The sequence below is a fragment of the Populus euphratica genome, unplaced genomic scaffold (genome assembly GCF_000495115.2).
Source record: "Populus euphratica unplaced genomic scaffold, PopEup_1.0 scaffold65.1, whole genome shotgun sequence".
NCBI lineage: Eukaryota > Viridiplantae > Streptophyta > Magnoliopsida > Malpighiales > Salicaceae > Populus > Populus euphratica.
In genome coordinates, this window is record NW_011499943.1 from 738,318 (window position 1) to 760,247 (window position 21,930).

General features: G+C 32.6%; 2 protein-coding genes and 1 pseudogene across 2 annotated transcripts; 2 read left to right on the plus strand and 1 right to left on the minus strand.

Annotated features, from left to right (window-relative positions):
* Positions 1-5,010, plus strand: LOC105137269 (4-coumarate--CoA ligase-like 5). Its single transcript, XM_011042966.1, has 5 exons — positions 1-1,309; positions 3,848-3,993; positions 4,168-4,235; positions 4,310-4,412; positions 4,506-5,010. The coding sequence occupies exons 1-5, from the start codon at positions 76-78 to the stop codon at positions 4,617-4,619; spliced, it is 1,665 nt and encodes a 554-aa protein (XP_011041268.1). The 5' UTR covers positions 1-75; the 3' UTR covers positions 4,620-5,010.
* A 3,593-nt stretch (positions 5,011-8,603) lies between these two features.
* On the minus strand, positions 8,604-11,573 carry LOC105137270 (NADH-ubiquinone oxidoreductase chain). The gene is made up of 2 exons (XM_011042968.1): positions 11,310-11,573; positions 8,604-9,361 (listed from the first exon to the last, which is right to left on the minus strand). Exons 1-2 carry the CDS (start codon positions 11,420-11,422, stop codon positions 9,154-9,156), a joined length of 321 nt encoding a protein of 106 aa, XP_011041270.1. The 5' UTR covers positions 11,423-11,573; the 3' UTR covers positions 8,604-9,153.
* Positions 11,574-12,408: 835 nt separating this feature from the next.
* LOC105137271 (lysine-specific histone demethylase 1 homolog 1-like) lies at positions 12,409-15,191 on the plus strand (annotated as a pseudogene).
* Positions 15,192-21,930: the final 6,739 nt, after the last annotated feature.

A 21,930-nucleotide genomic window follows, 5' to 3' on the forward strand; every position in this document is an offset into this window, starting at 1 on the left:
TCTGCCGAGAGAATAAAGAACCACAACAGCCAGTAGCTAGATTTGAGAGAGATCTTGCTCAATAATTTAGCAGCCATGGCAGACAACAACAACCTCACGATCGACCCGAGAAGCGGCTTTTGCAAATCAAACTCTGTTTTCTACAGCAAACGCAAGCCAATCCCACTCCCACTAACTGACTTCCTAGACGTCACCACCTTCATCTCCTCCCGTCCTCACCACGGCAAAACAGCCTTCATCGACGCAGCTACCGGCCGCCACCTCTCCTTCAAAGACCTATGGAAAGCAGTAGATTCCGTTTCCACTTGTCTCTACGACATGGGAATCCGCAAAGGCCACGTCATCCTCTTACTTTCTCCGAACTCCATCTTCTTCCCCATCGTTTGCCTCTCCGTCATGTCTTTAGGCGCTGTAATTACCACCACTAATCCTCTCAACACTCCTCGTGAAATCGCTAAACAAATTGCCAATTCGAAACCTTCACTCGCTTTCACTACTCCTGAACTCCTTGCCAAACTCACCGAGTCAAACTCAAACCTCACCATCATCCTCATAGACGATGAGATCACTGATGCCTCCACTAAAACAAAGGCCAAAATTGTGACAACATTAAGTGAAATGGTAAAAAAAGAACCAAGTGGGATCCGAGTTAGAGAGCAAGTCAAGCAGGATGACACAGCGACGCTACTCTACTCTTCAGGCACAACAGGAGAAAGCAAAGGTGTGGTGTCCTCACACAAGAACTTAATCGCTATGGTACAAACGATTGTTGAACGGTTCAGATTAAATGAAGGAGATCACAAATTTATCTGTACGGTCCCGATGTTTCACATCTACGGTTTAGCAGCGTTTGCCACAGGAATTCTGGCAGCAGGGTCAACGGTCATCGTTCTCTCAAAATTCGAAATGGGGGAGATGTTATCGACGATTGTGAAATACCGGGCCACTTATTTACCACTCGTGCCGCCGATACTAGTAGCGCTGATCAACGGGGCTGATCAGATACGGGAGAGGTATGATTTGAGTTCGTTGAATTTTGTTTTATCAGGCGGAGCTCCACTGAGTAAGGAAATGGTTGAAGGGTTTTCGGAGAAGTATCCAGGGGTTACGATTTTACAAGGTTATGGGCTCACTGAATCGGCGGGGATTGGTGCTTCGACGGATACGTTGGAGGAGAGTAGGAGGTATGGTACGGCAGGGCTATTGTCGCCGAACACGGAGGCCAAGATCGTGGACCCGGAGAGCGGTAAAGCTTTGCTGGTGAACCAGACCGGTGAGCTTTGGCTTCGAGCTCCTTCTGTCATGAAAGGTAGGCTGTATGTTGCTTTCTTTTTCTGTTTTTTGTTTTATGTTTTTTTTTGTTTGGTCGTTTTTGTCGTGTTAGAATATTATAATTGCACGTGTCATTTATTTCTTCCGATGATAGAATTAGAGATTGATATAGATGCGTTTGTTTAAGTGATTTCAGGAACAACTTTCTGAATTTTTCTTGTATTTTTTTTATTAGAAAATTTAATTAATAAAAAATATTTTTTAATTAAAGATAAATTTAACTTGTATTTTTTATTTTTTTTAAAATATTTTAATAATAAAAAATTTAAAAATATTATATTATTTATTAATTATATCAAATTTGATTCATAAAATTTTATTTTTAATGGTTATATATATTTTGTTTTGAATATTTATTTTTTAATTTTATTCTTTAAATTTTAAATTTTATATTAATTTTAATTTTAATTTTTATAATTGTTATTTATTATTTTTAATTAAATTTTTTTATTTATTAAATTTAATTTTTATTCTTTTAATTATTACTTATATTATTTAAAATAATTTATAAAATAATAATAATTATTAATTTAATTTTTTTATCTTTTAATTATTTAAATCTAATAATTATTATTTTTCAACAAGCAAACGGATAATAAACTTATAATCTTATACTGAAAAAGAGAGAGAAGGTAAGCCTGTAAATCTGACCCAAAACATTATTGTTTCCAGTTCAAATTTAATTAAAATTTACAAGAAAGATATTTTCATAAATATGTTATGTTATATTTAATTAATGTTTCACCATGTATAAAAAGTAAAAGAATATGTATGTTCTAGGGTTGACCCACTAAAAAATTGATTCAAGTTAATATAAAAAAAATTAAAAAAAAAAACTACTACAAATCACTCTGTTGCCCTATCAGGTTTGGCTCTAAAAAAAAAAATGCAAATACATTTCACAATCCACTTTGATAAAAAATTTAACTTAACAAAAAAAACTACTTTTAAACAAAAGCAATTAATTGACAAACACTGCATAATTAATTCAGCACATTTTGACAAACACAACTAAGCAAACTGCAAATTAAAGGGCAAAAACAATTAACTAATTATAATTTTATATTTTGAGAGATATTTCATTATAAATAATATTTTTTTATAAAAATTTCAAAATTTCATAATATTATAATTCATATTTCATATAAAAACGAAAACTAATACAAAACCTAGTTAACGCGGTCACTTTTGGACGATAAACATATTAAGCTCGTCCATGTCCAAAGAAACAAAATCTGAATCAGGTATCATGATGATAGTTACAATCATGTATCTTCTTGGAAGCAGCCAATCGTTGCTTCTTCTTCTTTTTTTTAACAAATGGGAATTCTAAGATAGCATCAATCAGGGAATCTTTTACATGTTTTTGATACAAAGCAGCTGTGTACCCTAGATTGCTGGACACAAAGACAACCTACAAGCCCTAGCTATCCAGTTACAGAGAAGGCATGATACCGATGCACGATTGAAACTGACAGTGGCACGCAATAGAGCAACATGAGTTATAGACATGTTTTTGCTGGAAAGAAAGTACCAACACATCTATAAGTTGTTTGAAGAACACAATTAGGCTAACATACCACAATTTATAATCGTTGAAATTTAGGAATAAAAGTAAAAAGAAATGAAGAACGGAGGAAGAAGGGAGGTCAGGATTTCAATCCCTTAAAAAAAACAATGTCGTTTTGTTAATGAAAAAAAAAATTGTATATATCAGACCTCACCCGAGTTTATCCAAGACAAATATAACTCTAGTTTTCACGTGTAAAACCTGGTCAAGGTTTAGGTGAATCAGGTTCCAGGTCAATTCACCAGCTGAACCGGGTTGTACTGCCATGTCCAAAAGAATACGTGGTGTGGGGCAATATGAACCCATGTGGTATTTATTGTATAGAATGAAGAGCTTGGTTCCCTAGTCCTCCCGTGCCATCATTGTATTCGATGAGAAGTGGTGAAAGAAAGATGAATTATTCATGTTCTGCACTTTAAATTTCAAAATGGCAGGTCCACTCTGTTATAAATTATTGTTTTATAGATCTGTCGGTAACTTTTATATCTCCAAAGGAAAGGCCAATTTATTTATTTATTTATTAAGAAGTGCGCTACCTTTGCCCCACCAGTTACTTAACCTCTTTTTTAGCTGCGCTGCGGCAAATCATTCCTCTTTTTAATGCCTGTGCGAGTAGACCTAAAAGTTGGGGTACCACTTTAATCCATCGTTTCATGAAGACTTCTTGTTGTAGATGCAGCGAGTGGTGCTTGTCATCACATGATATAATGATGTAGTCTTTAATTTGGTGATAACATGATGGCATGCTCTATGTTACAGGGCTTTGGCATGTTGATTTCAAGCTTAATTTCCAATGTTTTCCCTTTATGGAACGTGCTGACCTTCATGAAATCACAATGTGACCTGATTTCGATGTTGATTTTGCATAGATTTCGGATGTCTTGCACGTTGCCCTCACCGGGTATAATTTGTTTGATCACCTATTGAGTTGGGGGCTTTTTTCAGGTTACTTTAGTAACGCTGAAGCTACTTCATCAACTATCGATTCAGAGGGATGGTTAAGAACAGGAGATCTCTGCTACATTGATGATGATGGCTTTATTTTCGTGGTTGATCGGTTAAAGGAGCTGATTAAATACAAGGGTTATCAGGTGAATGGAAGATTCATTTTTTTATTTCATATAGATATTCTTTAAAGCGACAAGTGTTAATCATGAAGTAAATTCTTAAACGCGGAAATCTTGACCACTTGACATTTTTTTGTTTTTTCTCTTCGAAATGTAAGATGATGGGCATGCTTTAATGGTTGTCTGTTGAGATGGTAGGTCCCTCCGGCAGAACTAGAGGCATTGCTGCTAACTCACCCAGAGATTTCTGATGCTGCTGTAATACCGTAAGTCTTACCTCATGGTGGAAATGAACCTGGGAATCAAATCTAACCTTGTATTATATGTGATCCTGTTTCAGGTTTCCTGACGAGCAGGTTGGGCAGTTCCCCATGGCTTACGTGGTAAGAAAAGCTGGAAGTAATTTATCCGAGAAAGCTGTCATGGATTTCATAGCAGGACAGGTGTGTTCTCAAATCAGTTCTTTTTTATCATATGGTTTTGCGCAAATCAGGTTTCATTTTTTCTAATTCCGAAGCTGCTATATATATATATAGGTGGCGCCATACAAAAGAATTCGGAGAGTCGCATACGTTGCTGCCATACCTAAGAATCCGTCTGGCAAGATTCTCCGAAAGGATCTTATCAAGCTCGCAACCTCCAAGCTCTGAATGGTTTAAGCTTTATGCAAGCAAGATCATAGTAAGAGCAGGCGTACTTATGGTCACTTACAATGTTCGTATTTATATTGCTGTTCTTGAGCTCTGATAAGACTTCGTCCGTATGTTCATCTGCTTCATAAGAGTTGTGATCCTTTCTTGTTTTAATGTAATTGGGTTAAATACAAGTTCAGGGTATACAATCTCCAGACTCTGTGATTGGGTAGTCTGTAACTGAATGATTTATATGTCCATTGATTTTCCTGTTGTGTAAAAATAGGATATAAGTATGTAAATTGACAAATGAAAGAAAAGGTTAAATGGTGTGTTGATTTTCCTGTTGCAACAACGTGGATCAAGAAGAAATTACCTTGGATTGGAGCAATGTTATGGTTTCTTTTCACACTTCAAAAAAATATTTATTTTGATTACAAGATTTTTTTTTAATTTTATCTAAAATATTTTGTTAATTGGGATCTTAGCTAATGATTCATTTTGATTAACTTTTTATGGCATTAAAATGATGCTTAATTTGGCAAGATAAGATTTAATTTTGTAGAAAAAAATAGCTTTAAATTTTGAATATCAAATTTGATAATTAACTAAAAAATGCAGGCTTTATTATTTTTTAAGGTGTGTTTTTTAAAAATTCAGTCTCTAAAGTTGTTTTGTTTAAAGTTTTGATCTTTTTAGTTTTTGAATTTTACATTTTAATTTAAAATTTTATTTTATTCAAGTTAAGTTTAGAAAAGAGAAAGAAAGTCGAGAAGAGAGAAATTTATGGATCATACATATTTTAACAACTAAAACAATTAATACTAGTGTTTATAAAGTTTTTCAATGAAAAGATTTTATTAATATCAGCTAACAAGGTAGCTTGTTAACCACTAAATTTTAAAGGAAAAAAAATTATTAAATTGAAGATGATAATATTAAAGGAAAAAACAACTAAATTAAAAATGATTATCACATTTTAACAACTAAAAGAATTAATATTGGTGTTTATCAATTTCTTCAATTAAAAGATTTTATCGATATTAGCAGCAGCAAAGTAATTCGTAGTTCATTAACCACTAAATTTTAAATGAAAAAAATTATTAAATTAAAAATAATTAATTTCAATATCAATCAAGGGAAAATTTAACTATTTATGATACTATACAGATTAACTAATTAACTATGATAAACTTGAAAGACTAACTTATAATTAACTAGCAAAAAATGTGGGATCCGAGTTCGAGAACTCCTTGCCAAACTCACAGGGACTAACTCAACCCCCCCTCCTCATCCTCATAGACGACGAGATCACTGATGCCTCCACTAAAACAAAAGCAAAGTTGTGATAACATTAAGCGAAATGGTAATAAAAAGAACCGAGTGGGATCCGAGTTCGAGAACAAGTCAACCAGGATGAAAAAAATAAAAATGAAGCACAAAAAAAAATCATTTTTAAAAAGCAAAAACAAAGTGGTTTTTAGAATTGATTTTTTTTTAGCGGGGCGCCATAGCAACACTTTAAGTTTACAAGGTTTATTGTATAGAATGATTTATTATTTTCTAGATCTGTTTATACCCTCTACATAGATTTCTGATGTCTTGCATGTTGCCCTCATCGAGTATAATCTGTTTGAATGAATATTGTGGTGGGTGGGGGATGTTTTCCAGGTTACCTTGTACAAACTACAAAAGGAGAAAAGACAAAATTAAAAAGGAAATTAAAACCATAACAAGTTTATCATCTCATGTTGTGAGTATAAACTATAATTATTAAATCTATCAGGTACACTAACTCGATAAACCTATGAATTAAACTGAGTTCAAAATGAATTTTAATTTAAATTGATTTTAACATAATTATAGCTAAATTTAAGTAATTTGATGAATTAATCCATTGTAGTCCAACCTGACTGGGTTAATATCAAGAAATTTAAAGAAAAAAACTAAAATAATATCGTTTTTTATAAAATACTAGACCTTTCATGACCTAATAATCAAACACTTTTTTCCGGAATCGAATGACAAATATTATCTAAGCACACCTGCATGCGGCAGAGGCCCAGGAAGCTATGACAGGCGGCCATCTCTTAGCAATCTTTGGGGTTAGGCTCCTGAAAGAGAAAAGGAATCTTATAGAGGCTCAAGTGATAACAAATAGCCAAAACGGTAATCCATCCAATGTTATGCTCACAAATCCGTTGGTTGAAGAAATTCACCATTGATCTATTAGTACAATGTTCTGTGAATCAAATGGAAACCTTTATCTGTTTAATTAGAAACTGAGTAATAGTAAATGACTTGCTTTTAATCTTTTGTTACGATATTTCAATGGGGTTTTATACAGATTTGGTCCTTGTACTTTTTTAAACTTTCTTAATATAACCTTTTACTCTTTTTCGTATTGATTGAATCTTTTTGTTCTTATTCAGATCGTGTAAAGATTTCTCTTAGAATACCTCTTTTATTTCTTAAATTATGTAGCTAAATAAACAAGGAAGCAAAAACTGTGAAAATTAATTTATTTTAATTAATAAAATTGTTTAGCTTTTGTAAATATAAATTTTTAGTTTTTCCTTTTCAATTTGGCTACAGGACTTGGGGAATTCTATGTCTATCTCGAGTTTTTGTGTGGCAGCTAGACACTCTATGGCTATTGATTCAGCTAAACGAATCGGAGTCCGAGAGGTTTATGGCAGATACCTCCGACCATCGATGGCTGCTTTCGGTGAGCATCATCGTGCCAATTATCAGTCCAGTCCATCTTAATCACATACGCTTCAAATTTCAATTTTATTAACCAGTACCTTGTAGTTTATTCAGCTTGCATACATTTTCTGATGCATACATAACTTCTCTTATAAATGATCTTGTCACTAACTATATACACACTAGTTTTTGGTCATGAAACCAGGTCGAAGATAAGACAGTATATACATCAATCGTTTTTGCTTTTCTCCTTTCATCTTGCATTGGATCTGGTCAAATGATTTATGTGCTGAATGTTTCAGGGGACTGAGCCTTCCAGTGCAAAGCAACCGTCCCGGAAGCCCATGTGGAGAGGAGTAAAGTCAGCATATTTGATCATAGCAATGTGTTTGTTTCCTCGTGCAACAGGCGAAATTGGGTTCTGGTAACTTGGCAAGACAAATATCTAATGGTGCCTCGAGGAGAAACTAAGGCCTCGACAACACAAGGACTATGAAAAATGTTGCCTTGCCTCCTTTTTGAGACAATAACATGTTGTGCTCTGCTTCTAATGAGCAGGTGCCGAACAGAGGGACGCTCGACGCTCGACAGGAATATCACGGACATGAAACCTCTAAGTTGCTACTAGGATTAACAAGCCTATTATTAGCTCCCTCAGCTCGTTTCAGATTTATGCAACGCCAGTATTTGACAATTTGGAGACTAGATATACGAGTAAAATCAAGAAACCATGTCCACGGTGGTTGCGAACAGTGTTCAGTTCTTTGGATGCTTGGCATCCTTTACATCCGTGGCACTTCCTTTCTTGACTAGCTTGGCAGGATTGATAGGAGGGATTGCACTTCCAGTTACCATAGCATATCAAAGTTTCAAGTGGATAATGATTAAAAACCCTACAAAATATAGTGCGATTTGGTGCCTTAATTGGATACCGGGAGCCTTGGGGATGGTAGTTAGCATGCTAGTGGTAGCTGGAGCAATATGGACTGCTGTGACTTGGCAATCGAAATTCACTTCTTCAAGCCTCGGTAACCAGGGTCCTAACAAATTTGACGACCCTTGGCAGTCGGCACTGCATCGAGGGTTGATATAAAACTAAGCTATAAATCTGATCTTCGCTGGATAAAATGCCTTCTGGAGAGACAAGCACAGCCACTGCTTGAAGAATCTCTCCCATCGCACCAGCTTAGTTTGTAGTTTCTGAATCTTTACTCTTGATATTGGCATGTAACATCTGATACTATAGTTGATAAATATATAACGATATTTTTCAGCAAATCCTTCCACACCAAATTCCAGAAAAAATAATTCTGCCAGGGCTTGTACAGAGTCATGCAGATGCAGAGGGTTTATCCGCAATATGAGAAAGACAGGTCTCCGGAATTCTCAACACCAGCTCGTTCCTTTACATTAGGGATGTATAGCAGCAAAAACAAAAATCGTATCCCATACATATTAAAAACATTTGTCTCATAAATCAAGCCCGAATAAAGCTTCTTAAAGCAAGCTTCTTAAAGCGGCTATCCATGCTACAAGCATGTAGCAAAAAAGAAACAATACCTTTCTAACACCAGCACCCACCCAACCCACATTTGATGTCTGTCAATAGCTCACCGCCTCAAACAAAACCATCTCAATCTTCCATTCCATGTGATGAGAAATCTCCAATTCAATTAGCATCTATTTTATTGATCACCTCATCCCTTGATCAGCTTGCTTTGGGTATACAATTAAACATTGCGATAAAGCAGGGGGGACAAGGATCAATGCAAAGGTCAGAAATTGTATCAATCTACGCAACAAAGTTGTTTTGGTTTAGGAAAAGGTTCACTGCTTGTGAAGTTTACATGGATAAAGGAAGAAGCATCCTTCGCTTCTTTTTCCTAGCCAATCGAACTTGCTTTGTAACTTTCATGCATATAAGCAATAGCAAAGTGATGCATACTAGGATAAATGCAAGTCGCATATGCCTAAAATATAAAGAAACTGCAGAGAAAACCAAGAATGCTATGATAAAAAGTTCCCATATTACAAACACCACAACGTCCACCCTGCAAGCATACACGGGACAAAGAGAAGAACAAAGTCAGAAACGATGCCATCTTAGATCATACAAAGAAAGATTGATTCATGGACAATAACACTGCAGGGACTATTATAGAGGAGTTGAGTGTCAGTATTCTCTAAGCCATGATAACCAAGCATGAGAAACATTCACTAATTAAAAGTGAATATTTGATCAAATGAATTGCCATGAAATGTCACCAGCAACATGAAATGTCCAAATCTATGCAGGGAAGGAAAATAAATCCGCCCTCAGTTTCAGTTTAGCTCTGCAACCACCCAACCACTGTGTACAAAAGTAAAAATAACTGAATCGCATTTATCAGGCAAATTTCCCAAACATTATCAATTGAATTATCATCTCCAACTAACACAAGTCACAAACAATTGAGTTAATCTGGTATCTACACTAGTTTATCTCTGGACTGCTTTTGCCTTTTCAAAAGTTCCAACAGAAAACTACTACCATCAAAAACAATTGAAATGTGGCAAAACTGTATCCTATGTTAAAGCTCACTATAAACAATCTTTTCAATCCCCCAAGTTCCCTTCAACACCCAATCCTATCAAATAGAGTATCAATGATCAGCTACAGAACTCAATTCCATTATCTTTCCCTGAACAACAAAACCCAATGCCTCATCCGATCCAAATTTAGAGCACAGCTTCTCGTCCCAAAAATCACGTGCATGAAATTGCAGGCAGAAGTCAGAAGTTCCCTAGCACCAAACAGACATCATTCCTAAGAAAATGGATCATATTCTGTTTTAATCCTCACTATTTATCACCTTCATAAGTTATTCCTACGCTCACAATATGTTTTCATTTCAACTTTATTTTATTGCCCTTTGTGGAGTGTGGACATCCATGTTCTTGGTGAATTAATATCAGAGTTTTGTCTAAAAGAAATGAACAAGGATATCATCTTAAAAGCATTTTTATCTCCTGCTCATTTTGCATCTTTGCTTTGCATATGGGAAGCGGCTGTAATAGGAAAATTAAAAATTACAACCTTTAGGTGCTACGGATACTTACTGCCCCCATTCAGAGCATGAAATTAAGAAAAAAAAACAAAAGTTGCATAAAAGAGGATTTACTCATAAATGCTACTCCAACAAAAGGTTCACAGAAATTTCACACATCCAAACATGCTCTTAATGTGTGGTAATTGGCTTGCATATGATTGAAATCATCTAGTAACCGGTAAAAAGCGTTTCTTTTCCAGCAAGAGATACAACACCAGTGCTTGAAAAATACGTTGTTAATGAAATTTTAAATAGCATCCATCAAACAGCTATAATTATTCCTCGAGAGTTCAAGTGTTCAAGCTTCTAAACCCACTATACATTTCTCTCTCTTCAAATTTTGCTCAAATATCCATAGTTAATTTGCTTGATGTAATAATGGCTTCAACCTGCTACAACTAAACTGCATGTTCGCACCTCAACGATAGACACTCCATACAAAAATGCTCGACAATAGATCATTTCCAGATTCTATCTTTCAGGAACCCATTTGGATTTATCTAAACAACTAGTTTCCTTCCTTTTTTTCTTAATCACCTCAAATTTTCTCATACACAAGCAGGCATGCTTCTTCATCTGGTAATGAAGTTCCCTGGTGTTCAAACTGACCCCAGGGGGTGGGGGCCGTCCAAGCTATTTCCACTTATATATATTAAAAAACCGATTCAATTAATTAAAAAAAAAATCCTCTGGAGCTTCAATTTTTAGCTTTCACATTCAAAATTCCTTAAGAAAAACCCACAACCCGTCAAAAAGAATCCAAACCATGGCTGATCTAACCTGTACAAACTATAATTTTTTGCAATCACAACACTTTAAGAACGGAGATCTAACAATCAAACTAACAATCAATAAATGACAAACCTTTGAAATTGAAAAGTTTAAGAAGGGATACGCCAAAGGCACGTACCTTGAAGAGCTGAAATTAGAAGCGGAAGAAAAGAAGGAGACAGAGGCCCAATCATGCTTGGATCGAATCTGATACTCTCTTAATTGGTCTGCCAAATTCGATCGCGTTATCATCTTTATCGCTTGTCTCTTCGCCTCTATCTCCCTCTCTTTTATTTCCTCTTCGAGCTCGAGGAGGAGACAGCAATGGAGAGACCCTTACGGAACCAAAGAAAGAGCGTGGAGGATGGGTGGTTCGATTTTTCGGTCTGGCTCCGGTTAGTTGCGTGCCTCTGTCCCTATAAAAATTCTCTATTGTTTGGGCTCAATATGTGTAAATGGGCTTCCGCTCAATGGGCTTTACTGAATTAGAGATTTTTGTTTTTACTTTCCTTTTTTAGAAGAAATTAGTAACTTTGCTGGGAATTAATATTGATAATTCTTTTGTTATTTTTAAAATTTAAAGATTAGGTATATTTCTACGGGTCTGATGATTTCTATGCCTTGACTTCTTCCTCACATCTTGACCACCTTTTTTAAAGATTTATTAGATATAATTTTTTAAATTATTTAAATATTATAGTTTTCATAACTCGTTCCTTTTATTTTCTGATTAATATAATTTTGCGATAACTTTTTTTTTCAATTTCTTTCCGTTTTCAAATTATTCGGAATATGTTCAATTTTTTATATTTTTTTATAAATTTTTATTTCATTTTCTGTATTTTTTTATATAAATTCTTCTTACTATTAATTTTAATTGATCTTTTATTTTGTTATTTTTATTTAAATATTATATTTAGAACATTTTAATTATTTGATTTAAGTCGATAAACAAGATTCTCTCCTTCATGTAATAATGAGTTAATATTTAAACTACTCACATAGCATCTTAAATATTTTTTAAAATATATATGTATATAGTATATAAAATCTAATAATAGATCTTACAAAGATATGGTCCAGGAATTTTCTTTCTTTCTTTTAGTAGTGATTGGCATTTAAGAAAATAAATAAATAGCGAAAATTAAAAAACAAATGGGCCTGTTCTGTCAAGAAGCCCAGCTTAGGATCCTATGACTTCAAATTTAGAAAAGGCGCAGTGCACTAATAAAACACCATAAGCTAAATGGAAAAAACCGCCGAGCCTCCTCAAGACCCCTCCGATAACGCACACCATGTCGTCTCCTACGACTCCTCGCCAAAAACCCGACCTCAAAGACCGCCAAAGCTCACCGGAAAACAACCTTCCACCATCATCAGAAACCCACTCTTCATTTCCCAAACAACACTCGAAGCTCCAGTTTCAGACTCCCAGGACGACTCTTCTGACCCCATCCAGCAACCCGAAACCCTAGCTCCACATTCCCTGCTCTACAAACCAAAAACGACGCTGTAGAAAACGATTATTCACCGAAGTCTTCGGCAATCCTTCCTTCTGCCTCCACAGAATTGGCGGCGGCCTTTCAAAAGAAGTCGATGTCGAGGCATTAATAGCAATCTCCGTCGGTTTTCCTGTCGATTCGCTAACCGAAGAAGAAACTGAAGCTGATGTAGTGTCTATGATTGGGGCAGAGAGCAAGCTAATTATATTGCGGTGAGAAACCATATTCTTAGTCGTTGGAGATCTTATGTCTCTGCTTGGTTCACTCGTGGGCACGCGCTTGAGTCTATTTGGGCTGAGCACAAAGCAATGGTGGATTCTGCTTATGATTTTCTGCGACAACATGGCTACATTAACTTTGGCATGGCGCAGGCTATTGAAGAAGCGCAGGTGAAATTAAACGACGGAGTAGAGAGAGCTAATGCGGTTGTTGTTGGCGCGGGACTCGCCGGGTTGGTTGCAGCCAGATAGTCAATGGCTATGGGCTTTAAAGTTTGTTTTTTGGAAGGGAATGCGCGGCCAGGTGGGCATGTAAAGACAATGAAAAGGAAGGGTGAAGGAGTGGTGGCTGTGGCGGATGTTGGTGCGAGTGTTAATACTGGAATAAATGGGAATCCACATGGAGTCCTTGCAAGGAAAATGGGGTTGCACCTACATAAGGTGAGAGATATTTGTCTCTGAGATTGATTCTAGGATAGAGGCTTCTTTTAGTAACTTTTTAGATAGAATTTGTAAGCCTAGACAGGCTATAATTGAGGAAGTTAAATCTGTACACGTTAATCTAGGAAATGCGCTTGAAGCTTATACGCATTTGTATAAGGTGGCTGAGGATCCACAAGAGCTAATGTTGTTGAATTGGCATCTTGCAAATTCGAAATATGCAAATGCTTCTTGAATGTCTATTTATCTATGGCGTACTGGGATCAGGATGATCCTTGTGAAATGGGGGGGTGGTCATTGTTTTATTCCAGGAGGTAATGATACTTTTGTTAGATAGCTTGCAAAGGACCTTCCGATTTTCTAGGAGAGGACTGTGGGGAGTATAGGGTGTGGAATTGATGGGGTTGTTGTATATGCCAGTGGACAGGAGTTTCTTAGGGATATGGTCCGTGAGCTTCCACAAAGAAAGAAAGGTGCCATTCTCAGACTAGGATATGAGTTGCTAAATAAGGTGGCATTGCTGTTTCCCTATAATTTTGGGCTGGAAAAACTGATACATTTGGTCATTTGACAGAGATTCAAGCATGAGAGGCGAGTTTTTTTCTGTTTAATAGCTGTTCTTCTGTTTCAGGGGGTGTTCTTCTAATTGCTCTAGTTGCTGGGGATGCTGCCCTCAAGTTTGAGACTATGTCTCCAGTGGAGTCTGTGAAAAGGGCCCTAGTCATATTGCGTGGTATTTTCCATCCAAAAGGAATTTTTGTTCCAGATCCAGTTCAATACTCGTTGAGAAAAGATTGCTTGACATAATGATCTTATTATCATGTTGCAGTGGATCTTATTCTTATGTTGCAGAAGGGTCTTCAGGAGACGATTATGATTCTTGCTGGGAGTGTGGGGGGTGGAAGAGTTTTCTTTGCAAGAGAGGCAACCAGCGAACAGAATCTAGCAACAATGCATGGAGCTTTTCTCAGTTGAATGATGAAAGCAGCTAGTATATTGAGAGTGGCCAGCAGAAGGCCATTAACTGTGATCGACAAAGCAAATAATGGCCTCAAGGAAATTGATGATTTGAACGAATTATATGACACCTCTAATCTGACCTTAGGAAGCCTCTCTATTTTTTTCAATCCGAGGTCAAATGAAATTGAATCTGTCATTGTTAAGGGTAAAATTCCAAGGGGAAGAATCAGATTCTTGTTTTCTATGTCTTCATGGTTTGGTTTCAAGGAAGCAGGCGGCAGTTGAACATAGTGAGCTGCAAGATGATGGAAATGGTGGAAGTAAAGGTTTGTCTGGTGCTGTGGGGGGGGATCTCTTGTCACATACTTCAAAGAGGCTTGATCCATACTAAACGCAGGGAATTGAGATTGATGCTTCGCATAGAATTGAAAATTCTCCGTTGTGCTCTGTTCCATTATTCCAACTGGTATTTCAGTCTCTTTCCATTTTAAATTGGATTGATAGAGTTCAATTATGTGGGTGATGATATCTTAGGTGCTTACCTGATAATTCTGCTGTGTGTTCTACGTTCTCTCTTGGGTTTTGAAGCCTCTTGGGCTGGCGTAAAATTTTAAATATCGGTCTTAAGCTCGCCTAGCTCGTTTCTTGACTATGGCTCGGGCCGTTCCCGAAGTTCGTTCAGTGGAAACGGAACCTGCTTCCCGAACTGGCCAGGCCATTTTCTTTATTCTTTTGTTAATTTTTCTAAAAATTTCCAATAGTTCACCAAATAAAGAAAATTATTGCAGCAAACGGGGAAAAAAAAACACTCGCACTGTGATATATATATTTTTGTAGGGTTTGACAATAAATTTTTTGTGTGATCTAATCAATGTGGTTCAAAGAACTGTGAATCTTAAATCACGTGGGGGAAAGTACAGTTTTTTTTTTCACCTTCACTTTCACCCTTCAAAAAAGCATACACTAACCTGGCAAATAAGAGGTGATTTGGCCTTCTCGTATAGTCATTTTCAAGTTGATTAAAGGCAAGCTTGATTTTTTACTTTCATTATAGATAGGAAAATGATTTATCTAGCCTTGTAAAAAAAAAAACACTTGCAACCAAGGGCATTTTAGATATTTTGATTTTTTAGACATTTAAATTAGTCATTTGCCATGGGGAAAGACAAAAATAAAGCTTCTTTTCAATTGGCTTTACACCTTTTTATTTTGGTTTTTTATTATAATAAAATTAGTTTATGAACAATTTAGTCTTTCACGGATAGAAAATATTAATAAAAAATTAAAGTGGTTGGATAAGGTATAAGAGTATGATACCATATATATTTGACACTTAATTTAATTTTTATTCTTTCAATTGCAATTTATTTACTTTTTTACTTTATTTTGATTGGTGTTTTTCTTCGATTTCATTTATAATCATTAGTTTTATTTGATTTTTATATTAAGTTTGATTTTTGTTCTCTTGATATTTTTAAATTCTTTTACTAGCAATTTTTTTTTAATTTCATCTCTTATCATTTAATTTTAATTTTTTTCATGTTGGATTTCGCCCTTATTTTTTTTCAATATTTATTTTGTTTGTTATTGTTTTTGCTATGTTTTTTACATATCTCATCCCTTGGCATTTTTTCAATGCGCCACAAGTTTTAAAAGTTAAAATGAATTAATTTTAGTCTTTTTTAGATCTTTTTATATTTTTATTTCATTATTAAATTTTTTATTTTTATGGAATTGATCTTTATGCTTTTTTTTTCACTATTCTTTCTATAAGATTATTCAAATTCTATATTTATACCCACAAGGTTAGTGAGTTAACCTGGGTTTATTTAAATTATTTTTGTTGTTATTTTTATTTTTATTTTATTTTTATTTTTCATGCCTCAATATTTTTTTACTTGGAATCTTGCTTTGTTCTTTTCAGTTTTTTTTCTACATGGTTAGCCTCAACCTCGTGATTATGGTCACAAGTTTTAAATGTTAACTTTGATTTTTTATATATTTTTTTTATTTTTTCAACTTCATCATTGAATATTTGTTTTTTGGACTCGGTTTTCGAGCTTTTTTTCTCTCATTTTTCATTTTAACAGGTTATCTCAATCTTGTTTGTATTATCAAAGGGTTAGCAGATTAATCTTGATTAACTTAATTTCTAAATAAATGGTTTATATTGTGATACTAGGCATTTTAATCTTAGTTTTTTTTATTTAAATACCAATTTAATTGGTTAGATTTTTTTAAAAATATTTTGACATGTAATTAAAAAAAATAAAAAATACACTAGAAAACTTGTATATGGAACGGGGGTACAAAACAAAACTAGCGATGATTCTAGTGCATCCTGAGTTGGATGGCTTTCCCGCGGAAAGGACCCCATGTTATTTTCAGCCTGAAATACAAGCGATAGTAGTTAGCCATGACCCTGACCATTCCTACCGGCCTTTATCGTCTTTTGATTTTTCTGTCCTTTCTTTTTTATTTTCATATTCCTAACGTCATAGGATAGGACCCCCTAACATGATCAAAGGACCATTAGTCTTCGAGTTAAAAAAATTAAGTTGATAATCTCTATACTAATTATTTTCTCTAATTTAGTCCCTCATGAATGGACATTAAGTTTCCGTCCAGTTGAAAGGATTTTTCTTCTCTAATTCAAGATTACATATTATGATGTATTTTTTTAATGAGATCACTTTCACAAATCATGACAAAACAATCCAAATAATTCGGGGTAAGTATCATGACAAAACAATCCAAATAATTCGGGGCAAGAAGTGTTTATATCTAAAATAATTAGTTAATTTTTTAGTTATGATAATTTGATTTATTGTTTATAATCAAGATGGTTGAAAATCGGTATTTAATACTTACAAGAGGTTATATTTGATACATTTAAGAACTTTCAAATAATTAAGTTAATGAATTTAAAAAAATATATAATAACATTACAAATAGATGTTATAAAAATAAACATATAGTATAGAATTAAGACTCTAAACCTTTTATTTAAATAATTCATGATCCATTTATAATTTACAGGTATTTCTACAAAGAAAAATGACTAAAATGTAATGTTATTCTAATATTAAAAATAAATAAATAAATCATTGATATATATATATATATTAATATTAATAAAAAATATCTTTGACATGTATATGTTAGCATGAATAAAAATATGATGGATGTTTTAAAACAAATTTACATACTATTTTTTATATAATATTAATAGAAATAGAAATACAATACACACTAAAGAATTTTTATACATTTAATAGGCTTAGAAAAAGTATTCAGTGGAGCCTGAAAGAGAGAGTCCTACCAGCAGCTGAGCTCTGAAAGTTTGGTTCCATGGGGGGCTGCTAGCTTCATGAACAAGGTTAAAAAAATAATACCAAAACTGCTGGCATTTAGATCTTTTTAAAATAATGGTATTTTAATAAATAGTTGATGATGATGTGAATTTAATTAAATAAATAAATGGAAGGTGGAATGGTTGGAAGCAGTCACTTGCAATCACACGTGGACATGTGCCAAACACAAAAGACCACACCACGTAAAAAGTGGATTAGTGTGTAATTCATAAATAAATATCTTGGAAATACAATCAACGGCAACACTAAACCGACAATCTGTCCACTTAAGTAACGCATCCACGACGTCAAAGCGGGATTTATCACCTTAAACTATTGCCCCTCACCACACAAACCGTACAACAAACCCGCTAGTCGCAAATCTCGAGATACCCTTCCCTTTCTTACCGACGAAACTGCCCTCGGGTCCCACCCAACTCGGCGTACTTTTTTTCGACGACGAGGAACGCCGCCCAGACCCTTCGTACGCTTAAATCCCGAATAGTTCCTAGGATTCTTGTACTAACTGTTTAAAAAAATGGATTACGCTCCGTGGTTTGCGGTCTGTCTTCAGATTTGTGCAGTTCAATTTTTTAAATTAATATTTTTTATTTAAAAATAAAAAAATATTAATTTTAATATATTTTTAAACAAAAAAATACTATAAAAAACACTATATGTATATATATAAAACACTTTATACCATATTTTTAACAACTTCCAGACTACATATATGAAAATACTGGATTAATTAATATACATTATAATTTTATATTTATTTTACTATAAAATATTTTTAAAAAATTTAATTAAAAGATTTAATTTATAAATTTATTTTTTAAAATTATAACTATAGAAAATACCACGGTATCAGCTAAGACAGGTAATCCAAAAAAAGGCAAGGCTACAAAAAAGTCGGATTTTATAGGCCACGATAGATTTTTATACCTTAATCCTGCCACTTTAACTAGTTTATAAGTGATTCTACTGGTCGCTGAGGTGGAAATGCTACCGAATAAGGCCGCGGCGTGCACATGACCCCTCTGAGAGTTTAAAATGATGACCAAAATTTAATAGTTATTTTATATAAATTTTGTTTTTTATAAAAAGATCCTTTTTAGTAAAAAAAAAATAGTATATTTTAGTTGAAAATCTATAATTATTGTATATATTTTTTTATGTGTAAATGATTTTTGCATCTTAATATCCCCCCCCCTCCTTCCACAGCCTTGAATTCCTAGTTCCTCCCGTGCTACTAATAGATAGAAATAACAGTAAATGATCCCCTGCTTATGATTATGACAGTGATATTAATTTATTTGTGGGATAAAAAAATAATAGTTTAGAAAAAATAATAGTTTAGCTAATTTTTTTATAACACTGATATAATTTATCTTGTATAAGATATGGATTAAGAGTGTTAAAATCATGAAATAACTCTTGAAATTTTATGATTTTACAAGTCAGTATATGTATGACATGTTAAATTAGGTTAATATTTCAAAATTAGTAAAATTTAATTTAATTCGTATAAAATCACTAAACTCGATCTGATTTTTTGAATTTACTGGATTTATAATATAAACCAAGTCATATGCAAAATTATCTTTAAAATATTTGCCAATTAATTTTACAAAATTGATTATATTTTTGAAAACATGTATCATACAAAGCTGAAAGTTTACAGAAAAAATATTAAATACATAAAAATATATTATAATATTTTTTTAAGTTAAACATGGATATTTCATGTAGTCAAGTCTGGTGAATTAATATTGTTAAATATATCAAACAAGACCTTCATATATTGCTTGTGACGTATCTAGAGTTGCCGGTAAAATTTTGTTTTGATTAAAGTTATGATAAAAACTAAACATTTGAAACTTTCTAACTATATATTGTAGATCCATTAATTTATCTAGATAAAAAAAAATTAAAATCAAGAGAAAATGATATATTTAAAATTAATATTCGAATTTAACAAAAAATGTAAAAACTAGAGATTTAGAGTTTAGAAGATATGAATGAATTTTAACACATAGACTTTTTTTATTATTCTATTTTATTTATTTGTTTAGTTTTAAATAATTATTTTCAATTTAAATTTTTTCCAACGTATTATATATTATTTAATGATTTATTTTTTTAATTGATTATATGTTAGTTAACTGTTAATTTAAACTTATTAGCTTGCAATTCAAAACATGTATATCAAGATTAATTGCGATGGAAACAATAAGGTTGTCACTAGATTTACATGTGCCTATTTGCCAATTAATTTTACAAAATTGATCATATTTTTGAAAACATGTATAGTACAAAGCTGAAAATTTACAGAAAAAATATTAAATGCATAAAAATATATTGTAATAATTTTTTAGGTTAAACATGGATATTTCATGTAGTTAAGTTTAGTGAATTAATATTGTTAAATATATCAAACAAGACCTTCATATATTGTCTGTGACATATCTAGAGTTGCCGGTAAAATTTTATTTTAATCAAAGTTATGATAGAAACTAAACATTTGAAACTTTCTAACTATACATTGTAGATCCATTAATTTATCTAGATAAGAGAAATAATATATTTAAAATCAAGAGAAAACAATATATTTAAAATTAATATTCAAATTTAACAAAAAATGTAAAACTAGAGATTTAGAGCTTAGAAGATATGAATGAATTTTAACACATAGACTTTTTTTATTATTCTATTTTATTTATTTGTTTAGTTTTAAATAATTATTTTCAATTTAAATTTTTTCCAACGTATTATATATTATTTAATGATTTATTTTTTTAATTGATTATATGTTAGTTAACTGTTAATTTAAACTCATTAGCTTGCAATTCAAAACGTGCATATCAAGATTAATTGTGATGGAAACAACAAGGTTGTCACTAGATTTATATGTTTCTCCTACCTTTTAATAATTCTCATGTATTAAGATATTTTATTTACAAATTTTTTATTTTTCCATGTCATCAATACATTGATTTATATTATATATTTCTTTTATTTTATTTAGGTCACTCATAAATGATAATATTATTAACTTATTTTATTATATTTTAATATAAATTAATTTATTAGCTAGAATTATTAATATATAATCAGCTGGAAAAATTACTTATAATTTTATATTTTGAATTTATATTATATTTTTTATGTCGTTTTTTTTTTAAAAAAAATTGACAGCCTGTCTTTAATTGATCAGATTTCATAGCTCAACGAAGAATTAGTGTAGATCTTCAAAGTCATGAATAGTAGATATCTATAGAAATTGATATGTCAATTTAATTTTATAAGATCCAAGCCCGCCATTCTTTGCTTCTTGTACTAATTTGTTTATAAATTAATATAATTTAACTGTTTGTAAATTTTTTCCAATGCAAGGCTTTTAAAATCTAACAATGGTATGATAAAATATATGTTTCAATATCTCTTGATAACTGAGTAATAAAATCCTTAATCTATTTTGTAAGTTAATAGTTACAGACCAGAATGAATTAAACGGTTAGATAATTTTGTGAGTTAAAAATATATTTTCCCATAAATCCTCTAATCTTAACATGAATAATCCGTTTTTTAAATTAAATTTAGTAGCCATTCCATGTATATTACTAGAGAAAACATTAGAATATCCGAAGTTGTTTTGCAGTTTACTTGAACAACGAACGCCTCTCTTATTTGTTTTTTTCACTTTTATCTTCTTTTTTTTTTAATTTTATATTTTTTTATTCGATCATCTCACAATAAATTAATTTACTTTTTATTTTATTTTTCAATTTAATCACTTTGTATTAGCCTAATTCGGGACTAGATTTAATAGTTTATTTTAATAGACTTTAAATTAGATTTTTACAATATCAATTATAAATTTAAATAATGAATTAATATTTAATCTAATAAAATAAAAATAATTTTTTATTGATTCAAATATAATTCAATTTTAAAATGAAACAAATATCTGATATTTTTTTCAAAAAATAACATTTTTTTCTCAGCTTTCTAACTAAATATTTAATTAAAGAAAATATTTTTTTTGTTATTTATTAATATATAATTATTAAGTCCAAATATAAACTTTTCAACTTCCATAATAATTGTTTTTAGTGATCATAAAAACATTTACAGCGCCTTTATTTTATTTATGTCGAGGAAAAAAAAAAGCCCCCCCCACAACATAAAAAATCCTGCTGTGGCCCCGAGATACACCGCCCCCACCCCCCTTCATATTTATCCAATCGAGGCCGACACCACGGGTCTCACTCAAGGACAAC

Coding starts and splice junctions, on each gene's coding strand:
- LOC105137269 (XM_011042966.1), top strand. CDS start 76: ATGGCAGACAACAACAACCTCACGATCGACCCGAGAAGCGGCTTTTGC. Junction 1,310..3,847: donor AGCTCCTTCTGTCATGAAAG/GTAGGCTGTATG, acceptor GGCTTTTTTCAG/GTTACTTTAGTAACGCTGAA. Junction 4,413..4,505: donor TGGATTTCATAGCAGGACAG/GTGTGTTCTCAA, acceptor ATATATATATAG/GTGGCGCCATACAAAAGAAT.
- LOC105137270 (XM_011042968.1), bottom strand. CDS start 11,422: ATGATAACGCGATCGAATTTGGCAGACCAATTAAGAGAGTATCAGATT. Junction 9,362..11,309: donor TCTAATTTCAGCTCTTCAAG/GTACGTGCCTTT, acceptor GTATGCTTGCAG/GGTGGACGTTGTGGTGTTTG.